The sequence below is a fragment of the Colobus angolensis genome, unplaced genomic scaffold (assembly GCF_000951035.1).
Source record: "Colobus angolensis palliatus isolate OR3802 unplaced genomic scaffold, Cang.pa_1.0 Scaffold312, whole genome shotgun sequence".
In the NCBI taxonomy this organism is placed as follows: Eukaryota; Metazoa; Chordata; class Mammalia; order Primates; family Cercopithecidae; genus Colobus; species Colobus angolensis.
The window spans coordinates 1,384,882-1,400,303 of NW_012116400.1; the positions used below are offsets into that span (position 1 = coordinate 1,384,882).

Consider the following 15,422-nt stretch of genomic DNA (forward strand, 5'->3'; position numbering starts at 1 on the left):
CAACCTACAGAATGGGAGAAAATTTTTGCAATCTACTCGTCTGACAAAGGGCTAATATCCAGAATCTACAAAGAACTCAAACAAATATACCGAAATTCTTTACGTTTGGCTGTTACCTCAATTGTTGACCTTGGGCAAGCTGCCTAACCTTCTTAGACCTCTGCTTTGTCACTTATAAACAGGGCATCAATTACGTGGCTTACTCATAATGACTCTTCTAGAAACTATTTCTCTCTCCTCTGGACAATTAACAGAGCTCTTTTCCTATTAATATTTATTTACTAAACCCTCATAGTAGAGGAAATACTAATTTATTAAACCACCAAGTAGGTTCCAGAGTCACAAACATTATTGATACTTAAAGCAAATTTGCCCTAATTACATTTTACCAATGGATAATTTAGGATGACCAGACCAAATTGAATCAAATTTCACCTATTACAATCTGTTAGGAGTGAGGACAGAAAAAATTTCAAGGAGATGTCTACCAAAAAGCCACACAGATAGTTTTCACATGAGATACAACTTACATAAAAAGATGTAGTGTAATTTTCCACTCTAGTATTGATTGGACGTATTGGCTTCAATAACACCAAATCAACACATCTCTCCTATTAGCTGTGCCAATGATTTATTCTATCTGACCGGCCTTTAAAATGACCCTTTTGTGTCACCTGCTAAAGGATGTCTGATCTCCCATGACCTTTGCCTGTGGCTGCTTTTAGCAGAATGGAACACTTGTGTGGTATTCTTGATGAATACCTGCAATGGCGGCCTACCAGTGGCTCAGGGAAAGCAATTGTATTAATGCATTGTAGTAATTTATTGGCAGTTTTGTGTGATAGCAGATTTACTGAAATAAGGCCTGCCAAGAAGATCAGGTTACAGCAGGAATACATGATTTCCCAACTATCCATAAAATATAAATCAAATGCCTTTTCTGTCCACTGTCAGCCACCTCTACCCACTCCTTGTCCTCAGTCCTCAGACAAATTGAAGCACATGCCACAATTTGCACGGGGAAAATCAAACTCAATTTCGCAGTACAATGAAGTGAGTTTTGGTCTTGTCATGTCCACTGACATATTGATCCCTTGAAGATGGAAAAGATCAGAATGCTGTGGAGTTTTGCTTTTATAAATATATGTGTGTAAAATGCAATGTGTAAATGAAGAAAAATATAGTACTTATGGAGTTTTACAAAGTTTCAAGAGGTCCGGGGGCTAATGTTATAAAAGAGTATTATGATATAAAAGTCACTATTTAAGAGATCACATTTTCTTTCCCTTTAGAGTTACATCTCTGGAAGACAAATAGTCTCCTAACCCAGGTTCATTTAAAGTGTAGCTGATCATTCCATAGCTAAAAGGAATTTTAACTAGTAAAGAAGAAAAAAAACCACACACCCTATCTTGGCCCTTTGTAAAATTTATGTCAGATCTATAATGCAATAAGCCTAATACTCTATCAAACATTTTCTATTTAACCTGAAAGGGGACTAAGCCAAATCACTTACATGTCTACATTTGTGATTTGCAAAGTGTGGTGATTGCAGCCTCCATGAAATGTGTAAAGATCTCAGTTATTCACGTCTATAGATAAAGCATTAAAAGATGGAAGCACTCTATTATAAGGTGATGATGAAATTGTAAGAAACACCATAAATACCCTAGAGTCTTGTAAGCTACATTTTTAACTCAGCAGGTGGAGGAAAAAAATGAGGAAATGAATCTGTTTTCAAGTAGGCAGAATTTCAGTCGTTATGACAACAGAATGGCTTTCTAATAACTGCTTACTATAAAAATATTGTGAAATGCTCTGCAATCCCATGTAGATTATTACTACATAATATGTTTTACCCTAGACTCACGTAAAACTGCTGCAAAATAGCTCTGTGCGCCTTATTGGGAGGCAAACTAAGGCACAGACTGATTATGTTTGACCATGAAAATCTACAGGGAGGGGAACAACACACACTGGGGCCTGTCGGTGGGTAGGGTGAAGGGAGGAAGAGCATCAGGAAAAATAGCTAATACATGCGGGGCTTAATACCTAGGTGATGGGTGCAGGAAACCACCATGGCTCACGTTTAACTATGTAACAAACCTGCACATCCTGCACACATATCCCAGAACCTAAAATAAAATAAATTTAACAAAAGAAAATTCACACACAGGAATTTGAGTGGGGAAAGAGCTTCTTCCTTGATCCCAATCTCAAAGCTTTCAAAGTAGAAGTTTCTCATTTAGCATGATCTTTAAAAATTAGAGCAATGCCCCACATTACCATATTCTAAAGTAATTACTTGCGGTAAGTAAAGATAAATTCATCACTAATTATGCAGTCCTTTCTTGTGAAATTCACAGTAAAATTATTTGAGGTATTTTTTTAAAAAAGCTGACAAGAGAATGACTTTACTTCATCAATCAGTTTGACTAAAGTAATGATTTTCTTAGAATTCAAACTTGTTGAAAGCTCTAAGTATTTCATCTTTAAGTCTAAGAAGCATGTAGTTAATGTCACAGCTAATACATTTGTCAGTCTGCTAATTTTCTTTTTCTATTAGAATAAGTAAACATCAGCCCTTTTAAAAAGCATGCTATTTACCATGTGTCAGGAGCAATGCAGGGAGAACTTATTTGGAAATCATGAGGTAAGGCATTATGAAATGAACAGGAATCATAGGAAGACAATAAGAGAGAAACACGAAAGAAAAAGGAATTTCATAATTCCAAAGGGATGGCAGGGCATGCCTCAAGTTGAGTGGGGGAGAGTGACATTTAAAGAGGACCTATAAAAAACATAAAATCAAACAAAAACTCTAGCCAGAGATATCTGAAAATAGGAAAGAAGAGATGGCTTGAGAGAAATAGTTCAAATAAAAACAAAAGAAGGCTCTTAAGTGTACAGTGAAAATTTAAAAAATGAGATTTTGCCTGGTTGCCATTAGATCAGAGAATGGTTTTTTGGCTCTTCAGACATGCTTATTATTTGATGAAATTAGTACAGAAACAGCACAACTGATTCTATTTCCCTTCTATGAAGAACATAATCCACTAATTTATACTGCATTATATCAGATTTTGTTTTAGGCAGCTTTGGCATTAATGTAAGTAGAAGAAAATAACTAGTTAAAAAGTGCCAATTCTCTGTTCCATCTATCATCAGATCTTCTTTAAAAAAAAAAAAAAAGTATCCTTTTGCTATTGTAGCACTCCAGAGCATAGGTTGATTTCCAAATCTTGTGTCCCAAACTAAATATCACTGGTGCTGTAAAATTTTTCATTTAAAGTAGCCTCCAGAATGTCATTTTCAGATGTTTTATTCTTAAAGTTTTTACTTGCAAGCAGAGAGAATATTAACAGCATAAACTGCTGCAACTGCACTTTACTTTTTGTTGCTATCAGATTGGTCCTCTTTACCATAGAATTGTGAAGGCTCTTACCTTTCCTCATTGAAATCTGATGAGAAAATATATTCTTCAGTTCAGAATTATTTAAGATGTTTCTTGATTTTTTTCTTTTAATGATTCAATTAATTTAATGACTTAGTAATTTTATTAGTCTTTGTTTTTCTCATTAAACAAATTCAACATAAACTAAAAGGCACAAATTAGTTTCTAAAATTTGAGAAACCAGGTTTCCTGAAGTTGAAAAGAGCAAGGAAAAGATACATTACTTACTTGTTATAGACTTAAATAAGCTACTTAAATTCTCTGTGCCTTAGTTTCCTTGTGCACGAAATGGGGTTAAGACTAGTAGCTACCTCACAAAGTTGTTTAGAGGATCAAATGGGATGTGATAAGCCTTCAGAATCATGCCTGTCCTACAGGCCTGTGCATTAAAGGCTAGTTATTGTTAGCAGTTGCAATTAACCTGTCAACTATCTTGAATACTAGTTTCCTTCAAGGTCTATTTCCCTGGGTTGTGCTTGCAGTGGGGAAACAGATGCAGCCAGAAATCACAAGGAAGCATAACCTTGGCACCAAAATTTCATTAAATGAATGCTATTGCTTCAAGTTGTCTCTGCCTCAATTATCAAAGACTTCATAGTTTTGGGGCCATATAAAGTAGCAGATCCTCCACATAATGTGTGTGTGTGTGTTGTGTGTATGCATGGGAGGGTGGAGAGAGGGGCTTGGGCAATACAGACCTTTTTTAAGTCCCTATGTGGGCTTTGCTGGGTTGAGAAGGGCTATCTTCTGTAGAATGAAATCATGACATGTGCTGAGCCTATGTGTCAAGCGAGACTCCATAGCGGAACGTGCATTCCAACCAATGGAATCCTACATGCCTTCATGCTCCACCCCACCTCCCAGGGGCTGCGTGGCTGGGTATACATATTCAGAGGTGATGTGTACAAATCAACTAATGTCATCCCAGCAACTAGATACATTCTTAATATAAAATAATATTTACACTTCATAGACAATCATATTTTTCTAGCTTTTATAGCCATTATGTGGCTCGTGTACTAATGCAACAAAATAAATTATTGTAGGACTACTACTCAGAAAAGTAGTCAAATGTATTAGCATAATGTAGATTAACCCAGTTCAGCTGCCTGGCTTAGTAAGGAGGCCATCTCAGATTACTTAGAACTACTGAAATTTACTGTCTTATGCCTGATATACTGAGGGTTTTAAGAATTATTCTAATATTCCAAATAATTTTAAGTACTAATATTTATTTATCTCTATTTATCTATTGACTTATTCATTCTACCTGTTTCTTCTTTTCCTCCTCCTCTTTCTTCCTCAATCTCTTTTTGTCTCTGCCTCTCTCTGATACACTCCCTCTCTCCTTCCCAAATCCTTAACAAAAACAAAATGGAGCTCAAGGTCAGCCCTTTTGGATACTAGGCCAAGTAATAAAATCACTACTGCATTGGGAATCTGGGACTCATTTCCCATCCCTGCCATCTTATTTTGTTAGAAAGGACCATAGATATGTTACTTTCTATCAATCTAAATTTTAGTTTCTTCATTTTTAAAATTAGTTGAGTAGTACTCAACACTGGTCTGACATTCCTTTGTGGCCTAGTACTCTGAAATATGTAAGAACTCCTGAGAAATGACTATTGAAAGGCACAAAGAAGAATTATGAGATCCAATCCATTTCTCTAAAATGTGGTTTTGCAGGTCTTTATACCTTTACATCTAGTCTTGGAGTCTAGCTTTAACCCTTAGAACTCATGTGGCAGAATGAAATTAGGGAATCAGGAATGTTTCCAGTATTCTCTAGCAAGCACACATTATAGCACATATTAAAAATGGTGGACTGCCTTCCAGGATTCATAGACAACTTTCCAAAGGGATGAAAAGCACCTACAACCAATCAGCTGCTTGGGAGGTGGGTCATTAAGGGTTACACTACAAGCATCAGTAACAAAAATGAGAACACTGGGCATGTAATCAACATTGAAAAGACATATGACATCTAGGCCTTTTCAGGCACCCTCATGTAATTAAACAGAGGCACCAATAATACGAATTTCAAAAGTGAACAATCGAGTACTTTACCTGGCTGAGACAAAAGTGGCGTGTAAGGGACTTTCGGTTCTATTGCACTCATTGGTGGAGGTAGCAAAGGATTAGCAAAGCTGCGGAGTGGATGAGTTGGTCGAACACAAGCCGTGGGGATGGTTCTGCTTGGTGCCTCCTCATTGTTAGAATGCTCAGGTTGAGATGGGGGCAGCATGGGTGGTTGTTGGGTAGTTGGTCCTTCACTCACTGCTGCAGTGGAGACAAGAAAAGTCATTCATTATTCCTGGACAAAGTCTGTTTTCCTTAAGTCACTGGAAGAGTCCCTGGATCCATTCAGAGAGATGTGATAGGATGTGGTCAGTCTCTTCTCCAAGTTATGAATGTTCTCATTCCTCTACCTTCATATACTTATGCAACATGATAGCACTTCCCCTTTAAACAATAGAAATAGATCCAGCAGGACAGGAATTTATCTTTGAGGAAGAGTAGTAAAATACATTGAGCACTGACTATATTGCCTGAACTGTCTGGGCCCTCTAATCATAAGTGATGAAGCAAGAAAAAAGAGTTATTTCTCCTTTCATAAGCAGCAATGTCAGTGAAATTCAATGTACCAAACCCTGTTACAGCTGCATTATTTTCTATCAGCCAATATGCCAATTTTTCTGTGATTTAAACATGCCATGTCAACTGTCAAACAAATCAGAGTTACAGGATGCTCAGAGGCATTGCTAATAAAATGATACAAATAATAACCACTATCATTATCTTCCATAACAAAATGGAGGCACATCTAGCTAAACAGTTGTATGAGAGATGACTCTGCCAGAACAAGTTGCCTGAATGCAGAATTGCAATTTTTCCTCTTTGATAGTAAACCTTGTAATTTTCAGGCAGATTACAGTAGTTGAAGAGGTTCTGCACAGTTACTGTGACTGCCTATGGGCATTTGGAAAGCTTTGTATATGGAAATATGCTTTTTTTTTTCAGAGAACACAGGTAAGACAGAATAAAATATTTTCAAAGAAGTTTCTCTTGTTAATGACAGTGAGTGAACTTGAACTATTCATTCATATTCCAAGTTAACAAGTCCAGCTTAAACTGCAAGTGAAACGAGCTGCATAGTAGGCTTAAGTCTTAATAAAATATTTTTTCTGATGACTTATTTGTTATTAAATTTTTGTCAGGTAAATCAAAATGTGGTGATAGAAGATAATATCTTGCTTTTGAAAGAGAATTTGTATCCAGGAAATATTTCAAGATAATTAGTGAGATAATTTTGAGACAAGTCTCCCAGAGGCTCAATGAGGTCAGCAAAGCGCAGAGGAATAGAAAGAAAATCTGATAATACTGAAGGGAATAGAGATTTAAGATATAAAAGATCAAGACATAGAATTAAAGTTATGCAGAAGTGAAATGTGTCTTCAGAAGGTATCTATATTCATTCTGCTATATTCAGAAGGGGTTAGAGGTCTTCTGGGTCACTGAGCAGCCTCCAGGCTTATCCCATTCAGAGATGAAGGTAGAAAGATACAAGGTTGGCTAAGCACAGGATGTAGACATACAGCAATCAGAGCCAAAATATAGGCAGAAACTTGATAAAAGATTTATTTGAACAAGGGAAATGAATCAAGGCAGCAAATGAGAGAATCCCAAAGAGTTTGAAGAGAAGTGCCTTATTTCCAGGCTAGGAAATCCTACCAAAGAAGAAAAAAAGAGCAAACGAATGCACAGTATTAAGGATAATGTGTAGGGCTGCAAGCAAACCATTAAGGCAAATCCTTGGTGATGCTGGCTCTCAGATGCGAGGCTTTGTGTAGGTGTTATACAAGGCACTAAATTTCTTTTAAGACTGTAAAGGGGAGAGGAACACTTATGTGCTTGTATTCAAACAGTGTTGTGTAATGAGATTTTTGTGAGTGTGGTTCTAGAGACAATGCAAATTACTTACGTTTAACTTTGGACTCATTTAGTCTAAAGGAGAATATGATCAATGGTCAATTTTTGGCCAAGACCCAAGTTTGGGTATCTTTGTGCCACTGGCCTGAGAGAGATGACATCAAGTCCTCTCCTCTTTGTTCCCATAAGAAAGTTTGCCTTAATGTGGGCCTCCTTGCTAGCAATTCCTTCCAGCCACAGGTCTCAGAGGATGCTTGCGAAATGTTAGATTGTAGGCATTGCTTAGGAGGGAAAGGCAGGCTCTTTCAAGGGTTCCCAAGATAATTGTTGGGTTGGAGAAAATTATTCATCAGAAAGGGTTTGTAATTTCACAGGAGAAGTTCTGGGGAAGTGAAAATGCTTTGGCTTCCACTAGACTGGTCTCTGTGCTCCTCTGTGAATTGTGTATCTCACAAATGAGGTTCCTGTGGCTGTTTCTCTATGCTCCTCTTTTATCTCCAATGGGCTAGCTTTTTATTAAAGGGTCTATAAATGCCACATTAAAAATATTCATCCAGGGAAAGAAATTTCACAATTTTCCTCAAAAATCTGCCTTAAATAATTCTCTCTATTGAAGATGGATTGCAATTAACCCACATTATATTTTAAACACTGGTTTAGCCATTAAAGGGACAATAATATATTTATGATGTTTTATTTCCTTCCTTCTTTCTTTCAATTTTTCCTTTTCTACCTTTTCTGCATTTTTGAAATAAAATCTACACTATACTTTCATCCGCTTGATCAATTCAGCTATTGATACTTGTGTATGCTTCACGAAGTTCTCGTGCAGTGTTTTTCAGCTCCATCAGGTCATTTATGTTGTTTACTAAATTTGTTATTCTAGTTAGCAATTCATCTAACCAACTTTTTTTCAAGGATCTTAGCTTCCTTGCATTGGGTTAGAACATGCTCCTTTAGCTTGGAGGAATTTGTTATTACTCACCTTTTGAAGCCTACTTCTGCCAATTCATCAAACTCATTCTCTGTCCAGTTTTATTCCCATGCTGGTGAGGAGTTGTGATCCTTTGGAGAAGAGGCATTCTGGTTTTTGGAATTTGCAGACATTTTGGACTGGTTTCTCCTTTTGAGGTGGAGTCTTGCTCTGTTGCCCAGGCTCGAGTGTAGTGACATGATCTTGGCTCACTGCAACCTCCGCCTCCCAGATTCAAGCAATTATCTGCCTCAGCCTCATGAGTAGCTGGGATTACAGGTGCCCACCAACATGCTCAGCTGATTTTTGTATTTTTAGTAGACAGGGGGTTTCACCATCTTGGCCAGGTTGGTCTTGAACTCCTGACCTCATGATCCACCTGCCTCAGCCTCCCAAAGTGCTGGGATTACATGCATGACCCACCATGCCCAGTCTCTTAAAGAATTTTCAACCCAGAATTTCATATCCAGCCAAACTAAGCTTTATAAGTGAAAGAGAAATAAAATCCTTTACAGACAAGCAAATGCTGAGAGATTTTGTCACCACCAGGCCTGCCTTAGAAGAACTCCTGAAGGAGGCACTAAACATGGAAAGGAACGACCAGTACTAGCCACTGCAAAAACATACTAAATCGTAAAGACCATTGACACTATGAAGAAACTGCATAAATTAATGGGCAAAATAACCAGCTAGCATCATAATGACAGGATCGAATTCACAATATTAACCTTAAATGTAAACAGGCTAAATGTTCCAATTAAAAAACATAGACTGGCAAATTGGATAAAGAGTCAAGACCCATCAGTGTGCTGTATTCAGGAGACCCATCTCACACATAAAGACAAACAGAGGCTCAAAATAAAGGGATGGAGGAAGATTTGCCAAGAAAATGGAAAACAAAAAAAAAGCAGGGGTTGCAGTTCTAGTCTCTGATAAAACAGACTTTAAACCAACAAAGATAAAAGGAGACAAAGAAGGCCATTACATAATGGTAAAGAGATCAATGCAACAAGAAGAGCTAACTATCCTAAATATATATGCACCCAAGGCAGGAGCACCCAGATTCATAAAGTAAGTTCTTAGAGACCTACAAAGATACTTAGACTCCCATACAATAACAGTGGGAGACTTTAACACCCCACTGTCAATATTAGATCAATGAGATAGAAAATTAACAAGGATATCCAGTACTTGAACTCAGCTCTGGACCAAGCAGACCTAATAGATACTTACAAAACTCGCCAACCCAAATCAACATAATATACATTCTTCACAGCACGTCACACTTATTGTAAAATTGACCACATATTTGGAAGTAAAATGCTCCTCAGCAAATGGAAAAGAACAGAAACCATAACAAACAGTCTCTCAGACCACAGTGCAATCAAATTAGAACTCAAGATTTAAGAAACTCACTCAAAACCACACAACTACATGGAAACTGAACAACCTGCTGCTGAATGACTACTGGGTAAATAACAAAATTAAGGCAGAAATAAAGACGTTCTTTGAAACCAATGAGAACAAAGACACAACGTATCAGAATCCCTGGGACACATTTAAAGCAGTGTGTAAGGAAAATTTATAGAACTAAAAGCCCACAATAGAAAGCAGAAAGGATCTAAAACCAACACCATACCATCACAATTAAAAGAACTAGAGAAACAAGAGCAAACAAATTCAAAAGCTAACAGAAGACAAGAAATGATTAATATCAGAGCCGAACTGAAGGAGATAGAGACAGGAAAAACCCTTTAAAAAATTAGTGAATCAAGAAGCTGTTTTTTTTTTAAAAAGGTCAACAAAATAGACTGCTAGCCAGACTAATAAAGAAGAAAAGAGAGAAGAATCAAATAGGCACAATCAAAAATGATAAAGGGGATATCACCAGCAATCCCACAGAAATCAAACTCCCATCAGAGAATACTAAAAACATCTCTATGCAAACAAACTAGAAAATCTAGAAGAAATGGATAAATTCCTGGACACCTACATGGAACATATCTCAAAATAATAAGAGCTATTTATGACAAACCCACAGCCAATATCATACTGAATGGGCAAAACCTGGAAGCATTCCCTCTGAAAACTGGCACAAGACAGGGATGCCCTCTCTCACCACTCCTATTCAACATAGTGTTGGAAGTTCTGGCCAGGGCAATCTGGCAGGAGAAAGAAATAAATGGTATTCAATTAGGAAAAGAGGAAGTCAAATTATCTCTGTTTGCAGAAGACATGATTGTATGTTTAGAAAACCCCTTCATCTCAGTTCCAGATCTCCTTAAGCTGATAAGCAGCTTCAGCAAAGTCTCAGGATACAAAATCAATGTGTAAAAATCACAAACATTCCTATACGCCAAAAATAGACAGAGAGCCAAATCATGAGTGAAGTCTCATTCACAATTGCTACAAAGAGAATAAAATACCTAGGACTACAACTTACAAGGGATGTGAAGGACGTCTTAAAAGAGAACTACATACAAACCACTGCTTATGGAAATAAGAGAGGACACAAACAAATGGAAAAACATTCCATGCTCATGGATATGAAGAATCAATACCATGAAAATGACCACACTGCCTAATTTATAGATTCAACGTTATCCCCATCAGGCTACCATTGACTTTCTTCACAGAATTGGAAAAAAGTACTTTAAATTTCATATGGAGCCAAAAAAGAGCTCGTATAGCCAAGAGAATCTGAGGCAAAAAAGAACAAAGCTGGAGGCATCACGCTACCTGACTTCAAACTATATTACAAGGCTACAGTAATCAAAACATCATGGTAGTGGTACCAAAACAGATATATAGATGAACAGGATAGAACAGAGGCCTCAGAAATAGCACCACACATCTACAACCATCTGATCTTTGACAAACCTGACAAAAACAGGCAATAGGGAAAGGATTCTGTATTTAATAAATGGTGTTGGGAAAACTGGCTAGTCATATGCAGAAGACTGAAACTAGATCCCTTCTTTACATCTTATACAAAAATTATTTCAAGATGGATTAAAGACTCAAATGTTAGACCTAAAACCATAAAATCCGTAGAAGAAAACCTAGGCAATACCATTCAGGACATAGCATGGGAAAATACTTCATGACTAAAACAGCAAAAGCAATGACAACAAAAGCCAGAATTGACAAATGGGATCTAATTAAACTAAAGAGCTTCTGCACAGCAAAAGAAACTACCATCAGAGTGAACAGGCAACCTACAGAATGGGAGAAAATTTTTGCAATCTATCCATCTGACAAAGGGCTAATATCCAGAATCTACAAAGAACTTAAACAAATTTACAAGAAAAAAACAAACAACCCCATCAAAAAGTGGGCAAAGGATATGAACAGACACTTCTCAAAAGAAGACATTTATGCAGCCAACAGACACATGAAAAAATGCTCATCATCACTGGCCATCAGAGAAATGCAAATCAAAACCACAATGAGATACCATCTCAGACCAGTTAGAATAGCCATCCCTAAAAAGTCAGGAAACAACAGATGCTGGAAAGGATGTGGAGAAATAGGAATGCTTTTACACTGCTTGTGGGAGTGTAAATTAGTTCAACAATTGTGGAAGACAGTGTGGCAATTCCTCAAGGATCTAGAAGTAGAAATACCATTTGACCCAGCAATCCCATTACTGGGTATATACCCAAAGGATTATAAATCATTCTACTATAAAGACACATGCACATGTATATTTACTGCGGCACTGTTCACAATAGCAAAGACTTGGAACCAACCCTAGTGTCCATCAATGATGGACTGTATAAAGAAAATGTGGTGCATATACACCATGGAATACAATGCAGCCATAAGAAAGGATGAGTTTGTGTCCTTTGCAGGGTCATGGATGAAGCTGGAAACCATTCTCAGCAAACTAACAGAACAGAAAACCAAACACTGCATGTTCTTACTCATAAGTGGGAGTTGAACAATGAGAACACATGTACACAGCGAAGGGAACATCACATACCAGGGTCTCTTGGGGGTTGGGGGGTAAGGGAGGGATAGCATTAGGAGAAATATGTAATGTAGATGATGGGTTGGTGGGTGCAGCAAAGCACCATGGCATGTGTATACCTATGTAACAAACCTGCACATTCTGTACATGTACCCCAGAACTTAAAGTATAATAAAAAAAGAAATCTAAATTATTATTGTGATAAGTTTAATAGAATGTACATGCATTTGTTAGTCTTTTGAAATTCAGTCTCTTATTTTGAAAATTTTCATATTTCACATGAATTCTGATTATGTCACTGAATTTTCTTTTTCCTAATCCTACTCTTTAATGCTATTGTTCCTCATCAGCATCTCTAAAAACCAAATTGTCTGCATGCCCAGTCTTCTATCCCCAAGTTTTCAACTAGCCCCATGATCCTGGCTGCAAACGTCATGATGTGGCTTTTGATGGAAGTAAAAATGGCTTTACATAGATGGGTCCCCTCTTTAGCAAAATCTATCCTTAGTACCACATATGGAGAATAGGATAGTGCCTAATGTACTAGACAGGAGTGAGACGGCCCTTCCTCGAGATAGAATATATCACCAATCCCTAAGGGACAATTTCTGTTGTATTCAAAATGAATATAGTGAACAGGTATAGGATTTCCATATATAATTCATAATTCTTAAATTTTAAGTGGAGCAAAATAAATACTTTTTGGAACTGGCTGACATTTAAGGCAGCAAAAACCCTTTAACAAACACAATAGCAACTGCTCCACTGGTGAAATACTCTCATTTCAGACGAGCACTTTTGTCCAGTTCAGACACTGGCTTCAGGACACCTATGTGAAACAAATTGGCTTACAGGTATAACATTTAGCTCTACTAAGATCTCTAAAAGCAAAGAAACCTGCTTTTGCCCATGACGTGCCCCTGCTCTGCAATTCAGAGTATCGAATGAGAATCAAACACGTGCTAGCACGGCACTTGTTTTCACATGATGAAATAGTCAGAATTCATTGTCCAAATAGCATGCAAATTACACAGCAGAGTCAAATCTCAAGGTACTTCATAGTAATTAATGTCAATACACCTAAATAATTGCTATGGAACAACTGGGAAAAATATTGCAAAGATGAAAATGAGGATTTTTCTTCTTTCTAAAAACTACAATATGTGATAGAAGTACAGCAAGCCAACAACTCTAAGCAAAGACTGAGACATGAACACCCCTAGAAACCCAGTTCACTCATTAATCTCAGAAGAACGACATGATGCAATATTGTTACATAACCCCAGTTTCTTACAGCCTGGATTTTTTTAAAGACCCTCGAGAATAATCCATGATCTCCATTGCACTCCTCATTTTATCTAGGTCAAGTTTCATTTATTAGTTGATTTTCCATTTGAGGGAGAACAGAGGCAGAAAAATACCATGAATAAAGCTGACCAGACTTCTCACTAGTTAAGACAATGTCAGAACTAAAAGGAAGAGTGGAAATCACTTAAACTGCTCCTCTACCACCTACTTGTTTCAAAGACAGGAAAGTGGGGGCACCAATTTTGTACTGATTTGTAGAAATGAGGCCCCAAGACCACCTATTGGTTGAAGTTTTCAAATACAATGCAGCTAAACTGTTTCCTAGGGATAACTCATTTGCTTATTGACACTAAGAGCAGTAATGTAGTTACTTATTAAGAAGAGGAAATATTTACTGATAGGTCAGCAAATACATGTACTGCAAATGTATGTATCATATCTTTTCTTTCCTTATGGTCAGAGAGAAATTCAGCTTTATTTGTGCCTTCAGAAGGCAGTAGACCTTTGGGTCACTTTAGTGATTCATTTCTTATAAAACTCAAAAGGTCTTTCAGATAACTTTGGAGAAAAAAAGAGTTTCCACCTTGGCAAAGTCAACTTTTTCTTTTAATACGTGTGCCTTTCTTTGTTTCCCAAGGCAACTAATAAGATATATCCACTCAGATTTATGAAATGTTTTCTGCTTGAGAGAGAACAGGAATGTTTAGTGTTCTCTAAGGCATTTAGAAACTAATATGGAATGGTGGGAAATGGGAAGTTAATTGTTTCTGACAGTGATTTAGAGAATATTTAGTTTCCTAGAAAGGAGGGTGAATGTTATTTATTTTTATTTTAAGCAATCACTTGGAACACATATTAGATCTTAGTCCCTTTGCATTGCACATAGCTTTGTTCAAAATATTCTTGATGAATGACTAAAGATGTATTTTAAAAATCTGTAAAATTTTGGGCAGGAGTAGAACATTCATTGATTTTAGATAAAGTTAAAAAATCACTAAGCATTTTGTTATGTAACTACTTTTATTTGATAATCCTTACTTTAAAAAATAAAAATATCTTCTAGAGAATAAATATTTTAATACATTAATTTCTTTTCTTTTCTTTTTTTCTGCCTCAGCCTCCCAAGTAGCTGGAACTATAGGCTCATGCCACCATGCCCAGCAAATTTTTTTGTATTTTTAGTAGAGATGGGGTTTCACCTTTTTGCCAGGATGGTCTCAATCTCTTGACCTTGTGATCTGCCTGCCTCAGCTTCCCAAAATGCTGGAATTACAGGCGTGAGCCACCTTGCCTGGTCCAATGAATTTCTAATAGATTTTGCTTGTAGAGGCTTTTGAGGTTCACAGGAAAACTGAGCAGAAGGAACAGATATTTCTCACATGCCTCCTATCCCACAGACACCCAGCGTACTCACTGTCAAAATCACAAGTGACACATGAGACTTTTAACCACAGATAAAAACAAATTTTATACTAGCCGATTCCCTTTATTCATTTTCATTGAGCTTTAACTTTTGGAATCATTTTCCCTGTGATTCAATAAGAGAGAGTTTCACATGCTGCACCCATTTAAGAGAAAAAGGGAAAGAGTAAATTGATGTTGGACCTCAATGAAAAAATATTCAAAAGAAAACTATGCCTTTAAAAAAAGGGACAAGAAATGAGTAACACAACATGAATAAAAATAGTGAATTACTAATTTTAAAAGTCCTGAATTTTGGCTTGTACCAGTCATGATGGAGAGACCTGATAAAGGTCATTCTACACATTTTTTTTTTTTTTTTT

The 15,422-nt window shown here is 36.9% G+C and overlaps 1 protein-coding gene across 1 annotated transcript in view; it reads right to left on the bottom strand.

The window, feature by feature from the left end:
• Positions 1-15,422, bottom strand: part of DCC (DCC netrin 1 receptor) — a 1,279,089-nt gene that overhangs the window by 29,267 nt on the left and 1,234,400 nt on the right. The window contains exon 27 of the mRNA XM_011950993.1: positions 5,522-5,734. Coding sequence (XP_011806383.1) covers positions 5,522-5,734 — 213 coding nt within the window. The remainder of the gene's footprint in view (positions 1-5,521; positions 5,735-15,422) is intronic.